At 40.7% G+C, this 22864-nt stretch overlaps 9 protein-coding genes across 9 annotated transcripts; 5 read left to right on the forward strand and 4 right to left on the reverse strand.

The window, feature by feature from the left end:
* Positions 1-17: 17 nt before the first annotated feature.
* PAS_chr3_0140 (ER localized, heme-binding peroxidase involved in the degradation of heme) lies at positions 18-875 on the forward strand (the record flags this gene model as incomplete). Its single annotated transcript, XM_002492303.1, has 1 exon — positions 18-875. One exon carries the CDS (start codon positions 18-20, stop codon positions 873-875), a length of 858 nt encoding a protein of 285 aa, XP_002492348.1.
* Positions 876-1146: 271 nt separating this feature from the next.
* PAS_chr3_1155 (uncharacterized protein) lies at positions 1147-1836 on the forward strand (the record flags this gene model as incomplete). The annotated part of the gene is made up of 1 exon (XM_002492304.1): positions 1147-1836. One exon carries the CDS (start codon positions 1147-1149, stop codon positions 1834-1836), a length of 690 nt encoding a protein of 229 aa, XP_002492349.1.
* An 89-nt stretch (positions 1837-1925) lies between these two features.
* PAS_chr3_0141 (High-affinity inorganic phosphate (Pi) transporter and low-affinity manganese transporter) lies at positions 1926-3692 on the reverse strand (the record flags this gene model as incomplete). The annotated part of the gene is made up of 1 exon (XM_002492305.1): positions 1926-3692. The coding sequence occupies one exon, from the start codon at positions 3690-3692 to the stop codon at positions 1926-1928; it is 1767 nt and encodes a 588-aa protein (XP_002492350.1).
* A 1798-nt stretch (positions 3693-5490) lies between these two features.
* Positions 5491-6492, reverse strand: PAS_chr3_0142 (uncharacterized protein; the record flags this gene model as incomplete). Its single annotated transcript, XM_002492306.1, has 1 exon — positions 5491-6492. One exon carries the CDS (start codon positions 6490-6492, stop codon positions 5491-5493), a length of 1002 nt encoding a protein of 333 aa, XP_002492351.1.
* A 746-nt stretch (positions 6493-7238) lies between these two features.
* On the reverse strand, positions 7239-7853 carry PAS_chr3_0143 (Secretory vesicle-associated Rab GTPase essential for exocytosis; the record flags this gene model as incomplete). The annotated part of the gene is made up of 1 exon (XM_002492307.1): positions 7239-7853. The coding sequence occupies one exon, from the start codon at positions 7851-7853 to the stop codon at positions 7239-7241; it is 615 nt and encodes a 204-aa protein (XP_002492352.1).
* A 444-nt stretch (positions 7854-8297) lies between these two features.
* Positions 8298-10067, forward strand: PAS_chr3_0144 (Beta subunit of cytoplasmic phenylalanyl-tRNA synthetase, forms a tetramer with Frs2p to generate ac; the record flags this gene model as incomplete). The annotated part of the gene is made up of 1 exon (XM_002492308.1): positions 8298-10067. The coding sequence occupies one exon, from the start codon at positions 8298-8300 to the stop codon at positions 10065-10067; it is 1770 nt and encodes a 589-aa protein (XP_002492353.1).
* Positions 10068-13916: 3849 nt separating this feature from the next.
* PAS_chr3_0146 (Hypothetical protein) lies at positions 13917-15128 on the forward strand (the record flags this gene model as incomplete). The annotated part of the gene is made up of 1 exon (XM_002492309.1): positions 13917-15128. The coding sequence occupies one exon, from the start codon at positions 13917-13919 to the stop codon at positions 15126-15128; it is 1212 nt and encodes a 403-aa protein (XP_002492354.1).
* A 99-nt stretch (positions 15129-15227) lies between these two features.
* On the reverse strand, positions 15228-17840 carry PAS_chr3_0147 (uncharacterized protein; the record flags this gene model as incomplete). The annotated part of the gene is made up of 1 exon (XM_002492310.1): positions 15228-17840. The coding sequence occupies one exon, from the start codon at positions 17838-17840 to the stop codon at positions 15228-15230; it is 2613 nt and encodes an 870-aa protein (XP_002492355.1).
* A 166-nt stretch (positions 17841-18006) lies between these two features.
* Positions 18007-22857, forward strand: PAS_chr3_0148 (Glucose-repressible protein kinase involved in signal transduction during cell proliferation in resp; the record flags this gene model as incomplete). Its single annotated transcript, XM_002492311.1, has 1 exon — positions 18007-22857. The coding sequence occupies one exon, from the start codon at positions 18007-18009 to the stop codon at positions 22855-22857; it is 4851 nt and encodes a 1616-aa protein (XP_002492356.1).
* Between the last annotated feature and the right edge of the window lie 7 nt (positions 22858-22864).

Raw genomic sequence — 22864 nt, forward strand, 5'->3', positions numbered from 1 at the left:
TTTACCTGACCCACGATATGAGCACCAAAATACCCCAACAAGAGATAATTCCTCTGCGTACGGACCTTGCTGCGCTCGGTAATCGTATAAATGCTGAAACCAGGAATGCCCACAATAAGATTGATAAGATGATGACGCTAAAGTTTGCACTGGCTTTGAGAGATCCTAAGATCTACCGTCAGGGTATACAGATGTACTATCATATTTTTTCAGCTATTGAAGAGTCTCTTGACCGTGAGTTGTCCAAGGAGACGCCCTGGACCTCAATTTTGAAACAGGTTTACAAGCCTACCATTCGTCGATCTGAACGTCTTTACAAAGATTTGTTGTTTTACTACGACAACGATCCAAAAAAGTTTGCTGAGCCTATCATGCCGGAGCAAATTCGTTTCATTCGTCACATCAAGGAGTCGACTGCAGAGAAGCCATACCTTTTGCTGGCTTATATGCATGTCATGTACCTGGCTCTTTTCGCTGGTGGCCGTATCTTTAGATCCAAGTTGGCTAAAGCTGTTGGACTGTTCCCTCAGGTCGTTGGAAAAACCACCGAAGAGATCTCTCTCGAGGCCACTAACTTTTTCCGTTTCGAATGTGAGGATGAAGATGCCTTCCGTATCGTTTACAAACGTGACTACGAACTTGCCACGCGTAATAACTTGACTGAGACAGAAAAGCAGGAGATAATCAAGGAAAGTCAACTCGTTTTCGAAGAAAATGCAACATGTGTCAAAGAGATTGAATCTCACAACTTGAGAAGACTGCAAGAAAAGGTCCTCTACAAAGTAGCCACCAAGGGTTACTACGTGGTTCTCGCAGTACTTATTATGTTGGCTGTGTTCCTTTTAAAGACAATCGCATCAAGACTACTTTTGTAAGACATTGATGCTGATTTATTTATTTCCTATGTATATTAGTATTCAATCATATTGCATCATCGCTTGATTAACTTGACTGTGTGGGTAGATAGGGTACAAATATTTCAGATTAGAAGGAAGGCTTTGAAAAGTCGTTCTTGTTATTCCCAATTTGGAAATTTAATGGTGTATGTTTATTCTTTACCTAAACAGGCAGTTTCTTTATTTCATATTCTAGTCCTATATAACAGAGGGTCCTTGGTGAACGTTCCAGTTCAGCAAGCAGTTAGAAATGTCCTTATCATTAATTAGTACAGTAGCATTGCTAGCTCCAGCATTTTACTTTGACCCAGTTTTGGCCCTTGATTTGGGAAGCTTGGATCAATGGCAAGATACCGATTCCTCCAGAAACTCTAATGCGAGTAACGACGAAAGCGGAAACTCAGACAGCAATTCAGACGCTTCCTCAGAGAGTTCTCTAGAAAATTCTAATCAGGAATCCAACCAGAACTCTGAAGAAGGATCTACTCAAGACTCTAACCAAAATTCCAACCAAAATTCTGCTCAAACTCAACAGCAAACTGCAGCTACTACTCAAGCCCAGAGAGCTTCTGAAAGTGAGCAGACTCAATCATTGGCCGCAACTACTGCCGCATCATTAGAGACCAATACACAGCAAACCCCAGAGACAACCCCGACCACAACTGTCTGGTGGAGTCAGTCCGTCACACAATGGTGGACACCTTCAGTAACGAAATGGTGGACTCCAGAATCAGAGCTAACAGCTTCTTCTACTGATAACTCAAATTCTCTTTCAAGCACTTTGTCTACAGTTGTTTCATCATCTAGCACTTTAAAAAATACCACTTCCAAAAACTCCACAAACAGTGGACTAAGAAGCCATCAACCAAATTCCAACTGGAAAAGTGGAATGTTAGTGGGCGGCATATTAATGGCATCAGTGGTCTTGAGCGGTCTATAGAAACAACATTTCATACTACAAATCTTAAGTTAACAGCATGCAGAACTAATATACATTTGTCTAGGATATATAACTAGACATTCAACATTCTAGACGTGTTTTTGTTCCTGGTAGTTAACCAATTCTTGATCCACTCCAGTGCTGGAGCTGAGGTCCTCCTCGTCGGCAGCAAAAGCGTCTGGGTTGAGCTCGCCGTGATAAATCTCCCCAATGGCCTCTAATGACTTTTTCTTCGTCTCTGGTAACAACAGTGTCGTTCCAACGCCTAACAACATAAACAGAGCAAATATCTCCATTACGTGTGGAAGAAAACAATTTGGCTTGTCTGCGGAACATCCATGGTTGATTAGAGTACCCAGTACTGTTTGGGCAATGATGGCTCCAATCTTTCCGGATGCAGATGAAATTCCATGGGCAGTGGAACGGAAACGAGTTGGGTGAATTTCCACTGGGTAAATATATGTGGTACAGTTTGGACCAAAGTTGATAAAAAATTGAACAATGATATAAAGACCCAAAAGCCCCTTGTCAGATAATTTATCGTATGCAAATCCGATGGCACAGAAAAGAGCGGTAACAACAATGAATCCCATCAGCTGGATGAACTTTCTACCCAAGGTATCAATTGTAGCAACTGATACCCAATAGCCAGGTAGAGCACCTGCACAAATCAAAATAAGGTTACCAGCACAGACATTGTACAGTTTTTCATAAACATTTTCATCGGAGGCAAAGCCAATTGCCTGGAGAATGACAGCAGAGTTCAAATTCAAACCGTAAAAGGCAACATCCAACAAGAACCAAGAACCTGCAGTACCAATCAAAAACTTTCCGTACTTCCATTGACGGTAGTGATTCCAAAAATCAGCCCAGGTAGCAGGTTGGACTTTATGTTCTTCTTCTTCCTCTTCAAGAACAGCACGGTCAGCAAAAGTAAGGGGAGCTGCAGCAGTTTCATTGTTAGCGTTCTCAGCAGCAATTAGCTGCATCTTATCGTTTTGACGGGCCATTTGTTGCTCATAAGCCTGTAACTCCTTGTGAAGTTTATATCTTGGGGATTCTGGAGTGGTCAATCTGAAGTACAAAGCAATACATCCTGGAACGGCACCGAATCCAACTAAAACTCTCCACATCTTATCCAATGCTAGTACACAAGGACCAACACATTCTGAGGCATTGGTTGCATCGATCAAATCCGATTTCCAACCAACCACGCAGATCAAAGCAACGATACCGGCAAGTAATTGACCCCAACCTTGATTGGCAAAAACAGCAGCCATTATCATACCTCTAGTATTTTTTGTAGAATATTCAGAAGTAATAGTAGATGACAAAGAGTAATCTGCTCCAATACCAATACCCATAACAATACGGTAAAAAGTCAGTAGAGCAACAAAGTTGACAGCGGGGGATTCACCAGCACAGACCTGAAGAATAGTAGCTGTAATCATAATGATTAATTCAATACCCCAAATTTTTCGTCCGACATAATCACACAGCTTACCAAAGACCACCTGACCCAATACTGTACCCACGGATGTAGACACTTTCATCAGGGACTCTGTGGACGAGGGGATCCGACCGGTACCTCCATGGGCACCTCCCCAGTAAACGTAGCCCAGCATGCTGGTCGCTAAATTAATGGCAAAGATATCGTAAGAATCGGTCAGAAAACCAATACCACCAACCATAATGGCTCTAACATGGTACAAAGAGAACTTGGCATTGTCAATTTTTTCCAAAGCTAATCTTCTTCTTTCAAAAGGATCTTCTATGTGGTCGAACTCATCTAACAGGTTGTGAACGTTTAACCTTTTAGACTTTGTCTTGGCTTGCATGACTGGTTCAGATGACATTATTCTTGGTATTCTTGGCCAAGACAACCACTAATGCGGGCCTCAAGGACTTTATACTTTTGGTCAGACGACAAATTTCCTAATTCTGCAATGCCTCGTGTGCCTTCTCGGAAAAATAAAAAGAACAAATAGTAATTAGTAGCACGTGGGGGTAAGAACCCCTTAACGGTTCACAAAAAAAGAAATTTTAAGATGTGCGCGACTTCTGCAACTCGGTCAGATGCCTACCAGAACAAACCATTCTGCATCTAATATTACATGCATATTCAACTTGGACATGACTAAAGATAGAACTGAGTTATTGCTGTTTGACAACATGTCAATACCAAACTAGACGGTGTTTATATTTAGAAGGGAGTTCTCTGGATGAGATTTGGCTAGGAGCAACTATTTGGTCTGGACGAGTTCTACCGTTCTTGGTCAGCCGAATTGGAAGCAGCTTACAGATCAAGAAGTCGCAAATTGTAGTTATCTGACTTTTACTAGCTCAAATATACGTAGGTTTAACACAATTATGTGTCTAGACGGCACTTTCGCGTTAGCATTTTAAATATCCCGTCGTGTGGACAAGTGAGCCCTTTTCTTTATGCACACCCACCAGCGTGTATTGCGGATCAATAGCTGATAAAGCCACTTCACCAAAGAATTTCCCGATAATAATAAAAACCCCTGAACAGTGATTGATCATTCAGCATTTACTGGTAGATTGTATTAGCGCTTTATCCAGAATTCAGAACATCTGGTCTTTTCGAAGTGTATGTATTCATGAAGGATCAATTGTACTCATCTTCAATCTGCACCATCTGATGATCGTAGTATCGGCAAAATTGATCGTTAATCTGGTTGCATCTGTTATTATCAATTCAGGATGATTCAACCAAACAATCTCCAACTACGAAAAAGTTTGTGCAATATGACCCTCATGATTCGAAGAGAGATTAACTGGTTACAACCATTGTCCAGCATCTCTCAATCTTGAAGATAGTTGAAGAAAAGGCTCTAATAGAAAAGCTGAAACTCAAAAGACGTTATTCTTTTCATGATACACATTTGCGCTTCTGAGAATAAGCTCATTTACTGACAAATTTCCACCCTAAAAGTAACGAGAAACTTTCTATCAAGATGGCAATACAAGGAACTAGGCAGACAATTCCAGCCAAACAAAGAAGGAGGTGAAACAATGGTAGGAAGCACTCTAAAGAATACACCATCCCCACAAGATCCAAGAATGGAAGCTTAAACTATACCTCCCGTCATTGTCACAACAAGAATACTACCGTGAGAGAATTACTAACCAAAATAATAGAGGTCATTTCTTAGAAATTATGTTTTCTCATATGATCAGGCAATACTTATATAACTGTGATGGTGAACCGCTATTAATACTTGCGGGATATGCCGAAAAATGGCAATAATCATTTCAAAAGATGCAGTTCAACAACCTGCCATTGACATAAATTCTCGATGCTCTTAATCTGATGACATGGATCCATAGCTTTACCTAGTAATTTTCCAGTCTCAAAGTCCCTAAACTGACTTGAATTATGTTGAGATTGACAACTTTCTACCATGTATTCAGTTTAACACTACCAAACAGCATTGGAAAAGGAACAGAGGATAGATGAAGTGACAATGAGGTCCCAGATACAACTAATACACCGGAACCACCAGCATTGCGTTCAAAGCTCACTCGAGACACTTTACAAAAATGTTGTCAAATGCTATGAAACATTTTGCCTGACTGATGGGTTAACTCAACGCTCACTTCTATTCCAGTTCAAATCTCAAGAAATGAATTTTACCTCTTGCGATATAATCTGTAGAAAAATCGCATATTTTCAAGCTTCAAATCGTACTGTACCTTGGGAGTTCTGTACCAGACACTATCATTTCCATCAATAATGGTCCAAGCACCATTATCAGATCCAGGCCTACCACACAATATGGTGTCTATCAAGAAAGTGAGTGGAAATTTTTTCTTGCCGACTTGAATATGGCTGAAGGATCCAGCACTCTCAGCAATCAACAGCAGTGCTCCACTTTTACATTCAGAGCTGAGCCTCTGGAGAAACTTTGTGGCCTCTGTCCTGTCCTCCGCAAAAAGCTCATTGGTGGTGAACAACAGAGTTATCAAGTCTCTGTTGACAAAGGAAACTCCCGGTTTCAAGATATCATGATTGACAAACTCTGGTTTATAAGTAGCTGTTTTGTACAACCAGTATTTTTTTGTAAAGTCCGTAATTTTATCGACGACTAATGACCAGTCTGCAATATCAACCAATGTGACAGTAATCTTCTTCTCTGTGTTTGGGTAAGCCTCCTTTGCAAAACAATAGATCGAGTTCAACGCAACAAGCTCACTCCCAGCGCCACCCCCGACAGCAAGCACGTCTAGGTCCTTTTTTTCATCTGAAAAATCATAGATCAGTTCCCTCACTTCCTTCAATTGGGAGAAGAGGGAAGAATAGGCCAAAGCTCTGGCTGGAGACCACCTAATAACATAAGCATCTCGCTTTCTTTCTTCCCCAAAGGCGGCAGCATAATCACGATTATATAGATCTCCCTTAACTGATTGAACAAGCTGATTTAGTTCAGTTTGGTCTTCAAACATGTCCTGAAAGCAAGTTTGGAAAACTTTTATTATCCTCTCAGGTTCGTATTGATATTCACTTGTGCATGGGATACACTTTGACTCCACAATCTCATTATCATCAATATTCTCCTCTTCTTCAAAATGGACAGCGGCAGCTGCTCTCTCTTCCTCTCTCTTCGCCTTGTATCTGGCTACTCTGTCGCTCATTGGGTTAAAGATGAGCTTACGATATGCCAACCCTACAGAGAATCGATAGATAGAAAAAGCGCGAAAATTCATCGCTTCCTCATATAAAAGGGAAAGAGATCCTCCAAAAATTTTTTCTTTCATCATCAATCCGTGTTGTGTTATTTTCTTTAAAGTGTTAAGCCGGATCAGATTTTCGGATTTGGTTTTGGTGTAAAGCAATTTAGAATCGCCTGCACATATTCGATGCTCGTGAAGTAAGTTCAATATGGAATTGTCCACCTCTTTTGGTGTTTGATGATTCGTTAGTAGGATATTTATATCCCTATGGAACAGAGTAACTCCATCGACGGATTGTATAACAAAGCAGCACAGACTTTGAATTCTCATTCGCAAGGGTGATCGAGTTCGGTCAGCGTGTTGCGGCGGTATATTCCTAAACCTTCGAACTGGTCGTTGACCGATGGTCGTTGGGTAAAACCATACTGCAAACATTTGTAATCAGTCTCTTATTCCGCTCTTGATATACATACACCTTTAGTCAATCACTACGGTTATCGCCAAACGCGGCCGATCTTAACTTACTTCGAATTATAACAGCATAATAATGTGTCTTTGCTTAGCTACCTACTTGGAAATGTTCATCGAAAACGTCCAAAGTTCAAAAGCTCCTTCTTGATTCCTTCCGTGACGCAGAAGCTTTATTAGAGATACTGCTAAGGATAAGTTTACTCTTCTTCTACTTCTACTCCATGTGGTCTCATCGTTCAACAACAAGACGATTTGGTGTCGTTGGAGGAATTTACATCAATACCAGCAGAACCAGGGCCCTGTTGTGTATTTCTCATCTTCTCTTCGAATCGTTTGGCTAGCTCCAAAAAGATTGCGTCCACGTTCTTGTTACTCTTGGCCGAAGCTTCCAGGAATGGAACACCTAACTCACTAGCCAACTGTTCACCTTGCTCTTTAGTGACCTGTCTGGACTCCTCGTCATCACATTTGTTACCTACCAAAAACAGCTGGGCGTCCTCATTGGCGTGCTGGTTCAATGTCTGGTACCAATTGTGTACACTGTTAAACGACCTCTCGTCAGTAACGTCATACACCAAGATGATACCCATGGCCCCTCTGTAGTAGGCAGTAGTAATAGTTCTGAATCTCTCTTGGCCAGCGGTATCCCAAATTTGCAGCTTGACTTTCTTTCCATTGATCTCCACGGTTCGAATCTTAAAGTCAATACCAATAGTAGTGATGAAGGAAGGGTTGAACGAGTCGTCCACAAATCTCAATAAAAGACAGGACTTTCCTACACCAGAGTCTCCTACTAGCAATAGCTTCATAGTGAGGTCATACTGTTGCCTTGATGTGCCTCTTGATGCCATGATTGTTCGTTTGAGTAGTTTTCTTATCCGTACAACGTGAATGTGTAAGAAGGCTACTTCGATACGTAAGGATTTCGCGTTGCTTCAATCTATTTTCTGGGATTATGTGAGGGATATAATAGCTTATTCCCATGCAAAGAACAGGGCAATAAACAGCCAGCCTTCCAGACAATGAGCCAAAACATCCTACAGTTTAAATGATTTCGTTTTTCGTTTCAATCTGGTTTCCAGGGCTGCTACATTCTTAACTTGTAGGTTATACCCATTATGCCCGTATCTCTCTAGGCCTGTTGTTACCACTGGCTCTTCATTCTTCGCGTACATCTCAGAACGCCACCACATCCCCCTCCCAAGATGCAGATTCTGCCTAATGGGTAGCGACAAAAATTACAAAGTTTTAACCAAAGGTTCCCAAAGTTTCGCCAACTTTACTTCAAACTTGCAATGCCTACCGTAGCTGTCGATAAAGAAGACCTGTACCAGTTGTTGGGAAGGTCATACACCACCGAAGAGTTTGACGAACTTTGTTTTGAGTTCGGTATTGAGCTGGACGAGGACACCACTAATGATTGTGCCAAGGGAGAAAGACCTCAGTTGAAGATAGAAATACCTGCCAATCGATACGACATGTTGTGCATTGAAGGTATTGCTCAAGCTCTAAACGAATACTTAGGTCGTTCTAGCGCTCCGGCTTACTCTCTGCAGCCAGCAGTTCCTCAAGTTACCATGACTATTAAGGAGTCTACTTCCACCATTCGTCCATACGCAGCAGCTGCCATTTTGAGAGGTATCAAGTTTACACAAAGATCTTACGATTCTTTCATTGCCCTCCAGGACAAACTGCACACGAACTTGTGCCGAAATAGAACTCTAGTCGCCATGGGTACTCATGATCTGGACACTTTGGAAGGTCCTTTTACATACGAGGCGCTACCTCCATCTGAGATCACATTTATTCCTTTAAACCAGACTAAAGCTATGGATGGTAACCAATTAATGGAATTTTATGAGAAGGACAAAAATCTCGGAAAGTACTTGCACATCATCAAAGATTCTCCCGTTTTCCCAGTCATTCTGGACAAGAACAGAAATGTCGCCAGTATGCCTCCAATTATCAACTCTGATCGCTCCAAGATTACCTTGGAAACCACAAACGTCTTCCTAGATATCACAGGTACCGATAAGACTAAAGTCGCCATTGTTGTCAATCAATTAGTGGCTATGTTCTCTCGCTATTGTTCTACTCCATTCTCCATTGAGCCTGTTAATGTTGTGTCCGAGCACAACAAGGAGACAAGAGTTTTTCCAGATATTAAACCAAGACTCATGCAGGCTGAAATCTCTTACATCAACTCATGTCTTGGTCTGAATCTGGATGTCGACACTATTATCCAATTACTAAAGAAAATGGGTTTACAGCCTAAGCAAAATGAGTCGAAAAACGACTTGTTAGATGTTTACATTCCCATAACTAGACCTGATGTCCTACATCAATGTGATATTATGGAGGATGCTTCCATTGCCTACGGTTATAATAATTTAGTAAAAACTCAAGCCCAGTCCCAAGCTTTAGTTGCCCAACCTCTACCAATCAACAAAATCGCCGATATTGTCAGACTGGCCACCTCTCAAAATGGATGGAGTGAGACATTGCCCTTGACCCTGTGCTCACATGATGAAAATTTCAAATTCCTTAGACAAAATGACGATTCAAAGGCTGTGAAGTTGGCCAATCCAAAGACCATTGAATACCAAGTTGTCAGAACAACTTTACTACCTGGTCTGTTGAAGACTGTCAAAGAAAATAGAAAACACTCTCTCCCTATTAAAGTCTTTGAATGTGGCGACATCGTGTTAAAAGATGAGACTTTGGAGAGGCGTGCTAAGAACCAGAGAAATTGGGCTGCTGTTTTTGTTGGCAAAACCGCCGGATTCGAGTTTGTTCAAGGTCTTTTAGGTAAGATCATGCAGACATTAAGAACTGATTGGCTGGAGAAACCATCTGCAGGCAAGAGAGGTTACTGGATCGAACAAGATGATGCTAATGCCACCTTCTTCCCTGGCAGAGGTGCCAAAATTTTCTTTAGAGCGGCTGACGGAGCTGAGGCTAACGAGATCGGTTCTATTGGTGTTCTTCACCCCGAAGTGCTAGGATTTTTTGAAATTCCTTTTGCTGCTTCTTCTGTAGAGATTAACACTGAAAAATTCTTGTAGACTTTATATTTTATCATTGATAACATATATTAATCATGGACCAAAACTCATGGTAATGTTCTCTGTCGTACTAAACTCCAATTCATCATCATCCGCAATGTGAGCTGACATTGTTGGTGTTTTTGGAGACTCTAAATTAACGTCTAATCGTTCAGACTCTTTTAGCTGTGATTTCTCAGGAATATACTTGTTGATATTGAACCCCATTGTAGGACGAATGTGATCTATTTCGATAGGTGGCAATGCCTCTACTTTTGAAATCGGAGACTCCAAAATGTTAAGATTTATGGACGTGGTTCGTCTTCCTTCTGGAGAAGAGTTGACGGATTTTCTCTTGGGTAATTTAAGATCTTTCAATTTGTTAGATTCTGGAGACGTTTGTGTCATATGAGGCTCCTCTTTACTCAAATTGGTAGTCTGAGATTTATTCTGCATTCGTTCAATTTCAGTTTGTTCGATTGTTTCTATCTCCTTATTGAGAGCATCGACGTCAAATAATACTGCCTCCTCGTTTGAGGCTTCTTCTCCGCTTTCCTTCAACTCTTCGGGCAAAGTCTCTCCGTTAACATCGGAACCATCATCATCTTTGTTGACTTCCTGCTTCTTTTTCTTCTCCACTTCTTTCCTTCCTTCGTCGTAAACATCCCACCATTCCTTTTTTTTAGGTCGCAGCCAGGACCACCCTTTCTTTTTCTTGGTCTTATCCTCTTCTAGCATTTTCTTTCTTGCCTCTTCAAAATCAATAATCAATTTGCGCTGTCGTTCTGTTTGTTTTAGGTCAGGTTCATCGATATCGACAAACTCTTCAGAAATAACTTGCCAACCAAGAGTTGCCATAATCTTCGGAATGGCCTTTCTATAAGCCATATGTCCCTCAACCCACTCAGTGCAGTCCAAATTTTCAATTCCTGGAATAAGTTCTACAGCGGATAAACCAGCAACTGAACGAATCCCACTGCTCGTCAATCGAAACAGATAACCAAGAATCCAATCTGTTTTAGAATAGCAGTTAACAAACCTACCACTAACAGTCGCCCGTGCTAACGCTAATTCGTCCACTCTGGAAACAATAGGAGTTCCCATCAAAATAACATCTTCCACAAGTCCGTAAGCGTTGTTCTTGGAAAGATGTAATAAACATGAATAAATAACTCTAGCCCCCAAAGAAAACCCTACAAGAGTTACGGGCCTTACACCCAAGTTTCTGTTCATAAGATTGTCAGCTAAAACCAGACCTGCTTTCCAAGCACGGTCTAAAGAAACATTCCAAGGATTATCTAGCAGATACCCAAGCTTCGATAAGGCCATTGGTAATTGAATTGAAGACATTAAAGCGACCAAAATCGTATTTCCTAATATTTGTTGAATTGACTGAGTCAACGCTTCGGTTGCTAAAATGCTGATAGTTTGGCCCATGGACTGCAATAGCTCTGGTTCCCAAAAGACAGAGTACAAATCTCCCATAACAGGATCTACAGTGGAAAATGGAAGTCTCACATCATCACCTTTACTGTTCATCCATCCACTTACGGTTATTATCAGATTAACTCTCCCATTGTTGTGCAAAGGACGGAATTGAAACGTCTTTACATCCCCTACTCGTTTCAGCATTCCCTTTGATCCAATCCTTGCTCCTGTGACTACGCCTGTCGTGGTTACTAGAGCTGTTCCGCCCACGCCAGCCAGGAATCCGGAGGCACCAGTAATACCGACAGTTGACAAACCGGCTGCTATACCCGCACCAATCACTGGAGCAAATAAACCGGCAGAGAGACCTATTACAAGACCTCCGCCAATAGTAGCTATACCCACATACATGTATTTTCTCTTTTTTGCTATTCTTTTTCTTGTAGTCAATATTTCCTCCTCATTCCAGTCTTCGGGATTATTCTCGTTCATTTCTAAAGAATCTGTGATTCGTCGTTCAAATTGGCATATCTCCACAGTAGTTAAATTAAGATGTCTAGAAAATAGAAGAAGTAGTGTTCTGGATCTTGAGTCATATATAGAACCTGATAAAAGAATGAGAAACAGGTCACAGATGACAGTCCACCTAACATCTATGTCGATCATTTTCTTGTCGGCAATATCTTCTGGTGATAAAACGTCTTTTGCTGAAGATTCAGTATTTTTGTGTTGATGAGATTGGAGTTTTCCATCTATATCATTCTGATGCAAAGGATTTTCAATCTTTCTACTTTCCAATAGACTTGGTGTCATGTCTTCAGGTCTGACGCCGTGCGTCGACAACTTTTCAATCATTAATTGCTCTTCCTCAGAAAGACCAATGTGTTTATGCAACTTGGTCATTAAACTTGAAGCCCACGAGCTAAAAGTTGCGTGCGCCTTGCTCAGTTTTTTCCCCATCGTTCTAGTTTGAGTACCATGAACTTCAGCCAAAGCTATACCCATTTCAACAATGCAAAGTTGAACTAATCCAACGTAGGCAACTTTTTGGCTTTCCTTTAACATTTTCTTTGTTGTGTCCAACTGTGACAAAGGAGTGTAATCATCATCATCAGAATAAACGTCCTCTTCCTCGTAATGCTCTACATCATGCGAGCCGTTCAAAAGTCTGTTCAGATTGGAGTTCTCTTTTTCAAATAAAAAGTCCATCTTCTTGTCAATCTCTTCATATTTTTGCGCTTGTTCTTCGGCGTTGATCCTAGTATATCCATCTGGAGCGTCGTCCTTTTTTTGTGAGATGATTTGTTGTTTAATGCTAGCATCAATCTTTTCCCCTTTATTATCATAAATTGTGTAGCTTATTTCTGTATCCATCTCCTTCCAGCCAGCATCATCTGAAGAATTATCATCGCTACCATCTTTAACTTCTTCCTCAACTATTGCTTCTTTGGCCGAGGCCGTGGCGGATGCAGTGGGAGATGCGGTGTGAGCTAGGTGGTCTGTGGAAGGATTTATATCTTCTGCCATCAATTTGAAAGAACTGTACACGTTTAGTTTTGGTACTGAAGCTGTTTCTTTAGTGCTGTAGATGGAACGTTTGGTCTGGTCAAACTGAAACTCCACAACTTGAGATCCAGCTTGTTCGTGATTGGTACAGAACTCTGTGGGGACCAGTGAATCTTCCTCTCGGTTATTGTCTAATTTGGGCAAGGGTAAAAACGATGACGAATATGAAGAGCTTTTTTTCTTATCGTAAGAATCATTAACGATTTCTGATGAGCTATTTAAAGATTGGGTTACTATGCTGTCTCTTCTGTAATCGTTTAAAACATGCGCCGGCGTAAAAGGTTTCAGATTGGAAACGTCCAAGGAAGTTCCATCTTTGTTTTCTTGATGTGATACCATTAGTTTTCAAGGGGCCAAATGAGCATTTCTATTGTATAAGGTTTGGGGTAGATTTTATTATGATCTCAGGTCGATGTTGGGTCTTGTCGCTGCGCGAACAGAACCAGGACTAATAGCAGGGGCATTCTAGTAAACGAGACGAGTGACTAGTAGAGGGAAGTGGTTGACTACGACGATTGCGGAGGGAAACTCCTAAGTTGGTATGCTATGATCTGTTCCATTAAATTTAACAATTCTATAAGAAGGGACGGAATCGTTGCCCGTTAGGGATTCCCCAGATCACAATTGTCTTAATTCTTCCCAGATGTTAAGTAGAATAATTATCATGAATCAAGTATAGTAAACTCAAAGAAGTTGAATCGTCTGACTGGTGCACCACTTCTATGAAGACGCAGACATTTTGTGTGCCTATTGAGAACAAGTTTTTCCCAAAGGTAACGACCGTATCTCATCGAATTTGACTCACAATTAGGTTCCTCTCAATTCGTGAATCGGGCTTCTTTGTGTAAACAGAGTAAATTTTTCTTTAGCTATCTAATGGAGCTTCGTATCTCTAAAGTACCAACCTCTCTATCACTCAACAGTAGAAGTCGTTCACTGGAAGATCATGTCCATTGCGAAGCCTTTAAGGATGAGGAGAACTTCAGTAGCACCTATTACGACAGCGGCATGCCTCAATATCGCAAGCATCACATAGAATTGGCGTTCTTAATGAAAAATGACAATCTTTCTTTAGCCTGCCGTCTTCAAAAAATTTCTGACATTCTCCTGATGAATGCAAGATCCAGAAATTTTTCACTCATACTCAAGCCTCGGATATCAAAACTACTACAGAAAACAGTGTTACCATCCACGGTGCAAGTAATGGAAAACATTCAGCTCTACTTGGAAGAAGAGCCAGAGATAGTAAATAGTCTCATGCAAATAATTGAATCCATTTACATTTTGGAAAATGCTCAAGAGTGCCAGCCTTTTGAGCCCACTATTTCCGTGCTAACAGACTTTTACATTTTTTTGACAATGCTTCAAGAAGCCGAAAATACCCATACGTTGGATGTATGGTGTTTGAAAGTGCTGGATACTGTTGCAGTTGTAACTGAAACCTCAAGAAATTTTGAGGAAATCATTAGTTGGCTCGTGGATTTCTTGAACCAAATGAAAGGCAAGCAAACTTCCATTTGGCAAAACTCCTTTGATCTTTTGAGTAAAGTTTTGAAACACATGTCTAGCTTATGTGAAGCACCGCTATCTGATGCACTGGAGAGAAGTGAAAATGGAAAAATTTTGAAACTTTCACTAGAGTCTCAATATAAGGAGTACGTAACATTTGATTATTCAACTGCCAAGTATTTTCCACTGAACATTTCTGAAACCCTTAATGACATCAAGGTTTGGAAGTATTTGGAGACTGAAAAAAAATTCCCTTCCTTCGTAGCTCTCTTTGAGGCAACACAAAATAGTTCGTATCTTTCCAAGAACACTGCATTGCATCTTCGTCAACCTGACTCGTTGTCGAACAACAAAAATCACAGTCCAAACGTTGAAAAAGAGAACCTCAACACTCACAAAAGTATCCTTGGGATTCTGTGTAGGAAACTCAAACATTCACTAGCTAAACGTGTTGCATATTCCAAGCAGATTCTCAATTCATTTCTTGGTGGTGACATTCTTGTTCCATCAATTGGAAAAACAGATAGCAGTGCATTCAAAAAGGATGTTTGCAATGAATCTGTACTTGACGTAATTTAACATGGGTCTTCTAATTTTAGTAGTAAAAATGATGTGACTCAACGGAACGAAAAGCTATGAATGCCGTAGTTTGAACATAAAGATGAAAACAACAATGCCTTAAGCATTTCCAAATAAGTTGTTTATAGAAACAAGAACTCCTGCACATTTTCTTCGAATACCATCATCAATCACCGTTTCTAAGATACTCTGTAGCCAATCGCTTATTTGAGATAACTCTTGGCCATAATTTTGAAGTAAAAACTCTTGATTGGTATTCTGAAGAATAACAAGAAAGGATAATACTAAAGAATCCAAAATAAGTAGTTCGTCGTTCATACCCTTATCAACCAACTCTGGCGCACTGAACTGGTCGAAATATGAGTCTTTCAAGGGAATAAGAATTGAAACCATTTCCTGTATCATATCAAGTAAATCAGGGGCTGAGGGATAGGCTGTGTCCAAAATTAGGGACAAAGTTCGGATAAAATGTGAGGTTAGTATCGGAGAGTATCGGCCAATTTTGAATCCTGATTGAGAATTCAAGGCGTGCCATGTAGTGGCTAAAGGAAAAAAGAACTTGGGACCAACTAACTTAAAAAACTTCTTTTGTCTGCTCTTAGATAACTGGAGGGACTTTTGAGCCTTCTTCAGTTCAAGCCCTCTAGAAACGCGTAAAACTTTTCCATGGGGCATTAGATTCTTCTCCGCAGATTCAACTGTGGAATTCAAATAATCATCTTCCAGTTGTTGTACTGCATGCTGATCAAAAGTGAGAAGGCCATTCTGTTTGTGCTCTAGTTCAATGAACTGGTCATGAATATGTTTCGGCAGTAAACTGGAAGCAAATTCCGTCTTAACTTTGTTAAAAGATCTGGTAACGTTCTCATCCTGGTGTCCCTTCAGCTCTCTTGCAGCTAGTGAAAAAGAAGTCAATATAATTAATCTCTGCTGAAGAGAGTAGTCTCCCGTGAGAAAAAGATTCAGCAATTCTTTGATTGCATGCTCGGAGTTACTAACTATGATTGAAATAATGCTGTTAGTTCTTTGCTGATCAAAATTTTCCATTTCAAATCTGTTAGACAATCCCACTAAAGTAGCAAGAAGTTCATTAGTGAAATGTTTGATTTCATCACCAAAATGAGACTTTTGACGAATCAATGTGGGTGCCACTTTCAAAGCCACTTCAAGTTTATCAAAGGCCTTGGGATCTTTCTCATCCGCGAGGAGATACTGTAGAAGCTCTTTGATATACACTGGTCTGGTTGGATAATCCTTCCTAGAGACACTAGGGTCATCGTCATCAGAATCTTCAGGATCTGACAATTCATCATCAGTGACTATGTGCAGGTTCGAGTTCTGAGGGGTCATATTTGTAACTTCTGTAACTTTCTCCACCCTTGATACTGTTTGCAGTGGCGGGAAGCAAACATCAGATACTAGTGAAGTGACCAGATCGAAGGCTTCTGAATCTTTAAGTTCGTCCCCCAAGTCTTCGAAAAAGGTGGACTCATAGTCATCTTGTTCCTTCATAATGAACACCTTTTTATTTTGACTATCAGAATTTTGCAGCACCAAGTTTGCTAGTAGCATTCCTTGTGCACGGACTGAAAGAGAAGTAGAATCAATTCTATTAGTGATCGTTGTGAGAAACGTATGGTCAGAGGATATTTCAGTATTTGTTGCCGGATTGTGGGACAATAACAATACTATCAAATGCAAATAATGTTTTTGTAAGGTCAAGGGTGTTTTATTGATGAACGTTGGAGCACCCCATATCTGCACCAGGGATTTTAGTAAGTCAGATACTTGATATTTGTTGATTAACTTCACATATACTTTCAGAAGTGGAAGATTTTGATAATCCAACACAGTAATGAAAAACGAGCTCCAGCTGTCCCATGGAAACTGTGACAGAATACTGTAAACCTTCTGCAAATTATCCAAGTTTTGAGGAGCCCGTAAAGAGTAGCGTGATATGCAGTAACCTAACAGAGCCTTGATGAATGCGGGCTTCTGAACAGGTGTAAAAGTATTGTAGGTTGATACAAGCGTGCTGAATGGTTCCGGAGATTGGAAGAAGTGATCGAAAACCAATTGTGATTCATTGGGCGAACATAGCTGTAAAGCTGCTAATAGTAACTGTGGATTTCGTTCTTTCTTCAGATTGGCCACGAGGGTGGGTAAAACGACAGAAGTATATCCTTTCAGAGTGGTTATCTCTTGCAATTTGCCTGTCACTGTATGTTTATATTGTCTTACATCTTGATATGTTTCATTAAGAACATTAAACACTGTGGATCCAAAGAGAAGCGATCTGGCCTGTCTGATATTGGACTCAAATATAGATTCCAACGACGACTCATTGTGTAGAAATATGATCAATAAGTCACAAAGGGAACATTTGATCTCCAAAGATTCGGCATGTTGAATTGAAGAAATTAACAGTTTGATACCAACGGCTCCTTGAAAAATCTCAGCCAGTTTCCTTTTGGCCAAGTTAGATAAGTCTGGGTAGATCTGCCTCACAGTGACTGTAATCAGGGTCGATCGGATATCTAGTTTTACGCTCTCTTTTACAGCAGAGTCACTTATTATAGGTAACAACTCATCTAGTACCTCATTTAACTCTTGAAGGGTTGGTTGTTGCCGTAACCTTTCTAATGACATATCCTTTACTCTGAAAGAGATTGCGGAAGGAATTTGATAATGAATCCTCGCACCTTTTTCCATGTCCCTTCTAGCGTCTCTACCTGTTGGGGCGGATCAATTTGTATGGTCCTTCCCATTCGCACCTGCTTAAAAGTGACCTTCTCTTCTCCGCCTCTACCTTTTCTATCCCCACACAAGTATTATTGACCCTCTTTCCAAGTACATCAATTAAGCATACTGGGTTCCAATGGAGGCACCAGAAGTGAAAGCTCAAGATGTTGACTTTCACGATAAATCGGATTCAAACAGTGAGAATTCAGAGGTTTTCCTCCAGGAAGCTACTGCAAGAAACCCAGTTTTAGTGTTAGAGTTGACCTTGGACAGTAAGATAAAGTACATCAGCAAGTCCTGGGAATCTATTGTTGGAACTTCGATAGAGAAGCTAATTGGCACACCCATATCTGAGATCATTGTTGGCAGTGAAGACGATAAAGCTGTACTACAAAAGGCTACAGACATCATGATTGTCGACGATAACAGTTATAGAGTTAAGTTCACGACCCCCACTAATACTTTAAAGCACGAGCCTTCAGAATCAGAAGGAGAAGAAGAAGAACAAGCGCCAGACATACATTCTTCTCCAAAATCCCTAGAACGAAACAGCAACATATGTTCAGATTTATCCACCGACGGCGGCTTCATTCAACTGGAGGGACAGGGGATCTTGATTCATAATAACACAACGCACACCCCTACACACTCTATTTGGATGCTAAAGCCCTCCAAACAAATTGACGATTTGTCATTGGAATTACCGCAGCAACTGGTCGAAGGCCTAGGTTTTGGTATCAATATTTTTGAGAGTTATTTGTATCAACTAACGGAAGCTGGAATTGTTGACGAGGATAATATACCTCCTCCAACACATGAGCTTTGTCGAATATGCGAAACTCAGGTTCCGTCTTGGTGGATGGAAAGGCACAGTGAATTTTGTGTTACACAGCACAAAACAGAAACCATCGTAGAACTTAAGCATGATGCTGTTGTTGACCAAAAAAAGCTAATAAAACAAATGCTTCTTACGTTATCCAACAGCGACGGTATTTCTTTACCCTCTAAATTTACAAACAGCGATGATTATCCCTCCAGCGCTTCTTCCAGTTCATCTTCCAGTAGTATTGCTTCCTACAGAGGCTTTCCGCTGCCCACAGTAACCCATCCTAAACAAAAACATGCATCAGTTGCTAGACAGCTAATCACAAAGATGACCCCGGCAGTGATGAACCTGAATCGGTTTCCATTTAAGAATTTATTTGCATTACAGGATATGTGCGATGATGCCATTCGTGTGAACTACGGAACAGTTGAACTACATAATGGAGATTACATAGTGGCATATTCTCCCAATTCAGAAGCTGCTATTAAAAGCTTATCGGAACGAAAGCTGCCAGAATCGACTGACAAAGCTATAAAACTATTAACTGAGGATACTGAGGCAATTTGCAAAGAGAAACTGGATGCCATCATGAGACTGAGCTATGTGAATCAATATGTTGAAAAAGTGACTAGGGAAATGGATGATTTGATACTTGATGCAGTGAAACATACCATTGAGAAAATAAGGGATCAAATTGAACGTGATGATTATAACATCACGTCTTCCAGCGATGATTTGGATGATCGTGTAATTGATCCAACTCCCATGAAACCTAATACATTTGGCCAAATATACAAGTTCAACGAGAGCGAACAAGACCGCTCCCTTGAGTTTGAAAACGTTACCGAATATGAAGACGCAGTGAGCACAATCCATTCACCTCAGCCTCAGACCAGGAATACTTCGTCACATGTAGATCTGTTCAATCAAACGTACTTGACAAATGACTCCATACCATCGAATGCTCTAAGCAAATCTCCAGCTATCACCGAGTTAGGAAAAGAGACTTCAAGATCTTTGACGCCTAAAGAGCTTTCTGAAACTTCGACACCGGTGATCAGCATTTCTTCAAATATGTCTAGCAACGATGGAATTGAAGTCATACAAACGGCAAGTTCTCAAAATGCACCTCCAAAAGGCCAAGCCTCTCAGACTCTGCTGCAGAAAGCAGGCTCGAGATCTTCAAGGTCTTTAACCAAGAACAATCTTAACTCTCCTAGACGACAGCTTTCGCCAGCACCTAATTACTTTTCGGGATCGCCAATGAGCTCAATACAAAAGAATACAATGTCCAGAATTGTCAGACTATCTGACTCATCCAGAGCAAGTACACCTCAAAGCTCTCCAAAGATGAATACTATCGATATCCCCCCTGTAAGTGATGTCGAGAAAGATTCTACCAGAAGCTCTATTAACCGAATAGCGCCGCCGTTGTCTCCATTACTGTTATCATCTAACATTCCCAAGCAAGCTATGGGTCCTTCAATAAGAGACTACGAGATAATTAAACCAATTAGTCGCGGAGCTTTTGGTTCAGTATATCTCACCAAAAGGAAGATTACTGGAGAATATTTTGCCATTAAAGTTCTTAAAAAATCAGATATGATAGCAAAGAATCAAGTTACCAATGTCAAATCCGAAAGAGCTATAATGATGCTTCAATCAGAGTCTCCGCACGTTGTGCAATTGTACTCTAGTTTTCAGAGTAGGGACTATCTATATCTTGTTATGGAGTACTTAAATGGTGGAGACTGTGCAACTCTTCTCAAGAATATGGGACAGCTTCCTGACATGTGGGCCAAGCGATATATTGCAGAGGTTATTGTATGTGTGGAAGATCTTCATAATAAAGGGATTGTCCATAGAGATTTGAAACCTGACAATTTTTTGATTGATCATGAAGGACATTTGAAGTTAACAGATTTTGGGTTAAGTAGGATGGGGTTGGTTGGAAGACATTCTAGGGCCAGAGAAAACTCAACCGGGTTTTTAGGCCCTCCAGAAATGGAAGTGTTCCAGTCTCAGCCATCCATCAATGCGAGAAGAAGGAGTAGGGCTGGTTCCATTCCCCAACTATCACTATCACCTGGTGTAGGACCATTTGGCACTCATGATTCCGACAACGTTGTAACGCATTCACCTTCATCCTACTATGCGTTAGAGTCTGTTCTTAAAAGTGATAAGCAAGCCGCCAGAACTTCTTCAACTTCAAGCTCACTTAACTCTCCCTTGGTCAAGCCATTAGTAAACCGCTCTAATTCTCAAACTTCTTTTATAATTCATGATGAAGACATGGTCCCCTCAAGAATGAACTCACCTTTTCCAAGTATGAATTTGGCTTTATTTGATCCTAAAACTTCAACCCAAACTCGGAAGTTTGTTGGTACTCCAGATTATCTTGCACCAGAAACTATCCAAGGTGTAACACAGGATGAAGCATCGGATTGGTGGTCAATTGGATGTATCCTATTTGAGTTTCTCTTTGGGTACCCACCTTTCCATGCTAAAACGCCAGAATTAGTTTTTGATAATATTCTTCATGGAGAGATTCAGTGGCCCGAGATACCTGATCAATTATTTCAAGAACTTTGTTCCAACACAGCTAAAGATTTAATAACGAATTTGCTTCAAAAAGATCCAAGTAAAAGACTCGGAATAAATGGAGCTGTGGAGATAAAGAGTCACCCATATTTTAAAGAAATTCACTGGGAAACTCTATTTACTGAAGAGGCCTCTTTTGTTCCACTTGTTGAAAACGTTGAGGACACCGATTATTTTGACTCAAGAGGGGCAGAGATGATGATTTTCCCCAGCGATTCAGAAAGTGCACATGAATCAAACAAAGAAACTGACAATATTCCACAAACACAAGCAAGCTCTCCTTCTTTGAAAACTTCTGCTTATATTACACCAAGTTCTGGTTCTGGTTCTCCCGGAAGTAACAGCCAATTGGGAGTTCCCCTCAAAGGTAAAGAGCGCCGAGGTAGCCGTCTTGCTGAAGGCTCAAATGGAGAATTTGGTCTTTTTAGTTTCCGTAACATTTCTGCGTTGGAGAAAGCTAACAAGGACGTCATTAAACGGTTGAAAAATGAGCATTTGGAGAATAGAGGCAGCTTTTCAAGTGAGCCAGGATCTCCAACGATACAGAAGGGAAGACAATTTTCAAATAGCAGTGGTACTATTAGACGTGCGGATTCTTCTCCATCGAATGTGTTAAACTCTCCAATTAAGAGAGCTAGCTCTCTAAACAGTGGGGCAATTTTGAATCCGAAATTCGGAGCTGTGTCTAACACTGGTTACTCTTCAGGTGAAGAGGTTGCTTCAAGTGCGATCACCAAAGAGGACACGAACTCTCCAGTGGGCCCCAATCTTTTGACAACGCATGCTCGCCTCCATCGAAGCTCCGGATCTCGATCAACTGACCATGGATCTCCCATTCATAAAGCATTGAAGGCAGATTCGAAAACTCCAGTACAATCATCGCCAACGGACTCCAACGGTCACCCAGGACACGGGCGATTTGATTCTTTCTCCAGTGCATCCAAAATGCTTTTCAACTACAACAATAATAACAGCACTAGAAGATCAAGTGATTTATCGGCAACCAGTTCCGATACCGATGATACCAAGAATGCTGCGTTATTGAGACTGAAGAAAAGAAGGAACTCAAGAAAGTTTCGAACTTCATCATCTTCTACTAGAAACAAGCCCTGGGTTTTCCGATATGATATCTTACTTTTGGAACCTATTCCTATCCACAGGTATAACATGGAAGTCTTGTTGAAAAAGATCGGTGTAAATGTTGTTAGTATTAAAGATCCTGCAGAACTGATCAGAAGAGCATCTGCGGGTGTCAAATTTGACTTCATCTTTACCACCTTCAAGCTCCCTAATTTGGATTCGGCGGATTTAGTGAAGCTCATAAAGAACACAGCAAGTGTGAATTCTGATACTCCGATAGTTTGTGTTACGGCCTATTTCAAGGAGGCAAGCTCCAGCGGTGTTTTTGACTATGTTATTGAAAAGCCTGCGACTATTGAAGCTATAAAACATTGTATCAATCTATTCAGTGAGGTGAAGATTATGGATGCTCAGGAAGCAATTTCAGACAGTGAAAGTCTCGTTTCAGTGCCAAGTTTCAACATGGCTCATGCTCATTAGATCGCAA

Source organism: Komagataella phaffii, chromosome 3 (genome assembly GCF_000027005.1).
Source record: "Komagataella phaffii GS115 chromosome 3, complete sequence".
NCBI classification, from domain to species: domain Eukaryota; kingdom Fungi; phylum Ascomycota; class Pichiomycetes; order Pichiales; family Pichiaceae; genus Komagataella; species Komagataella phaffii.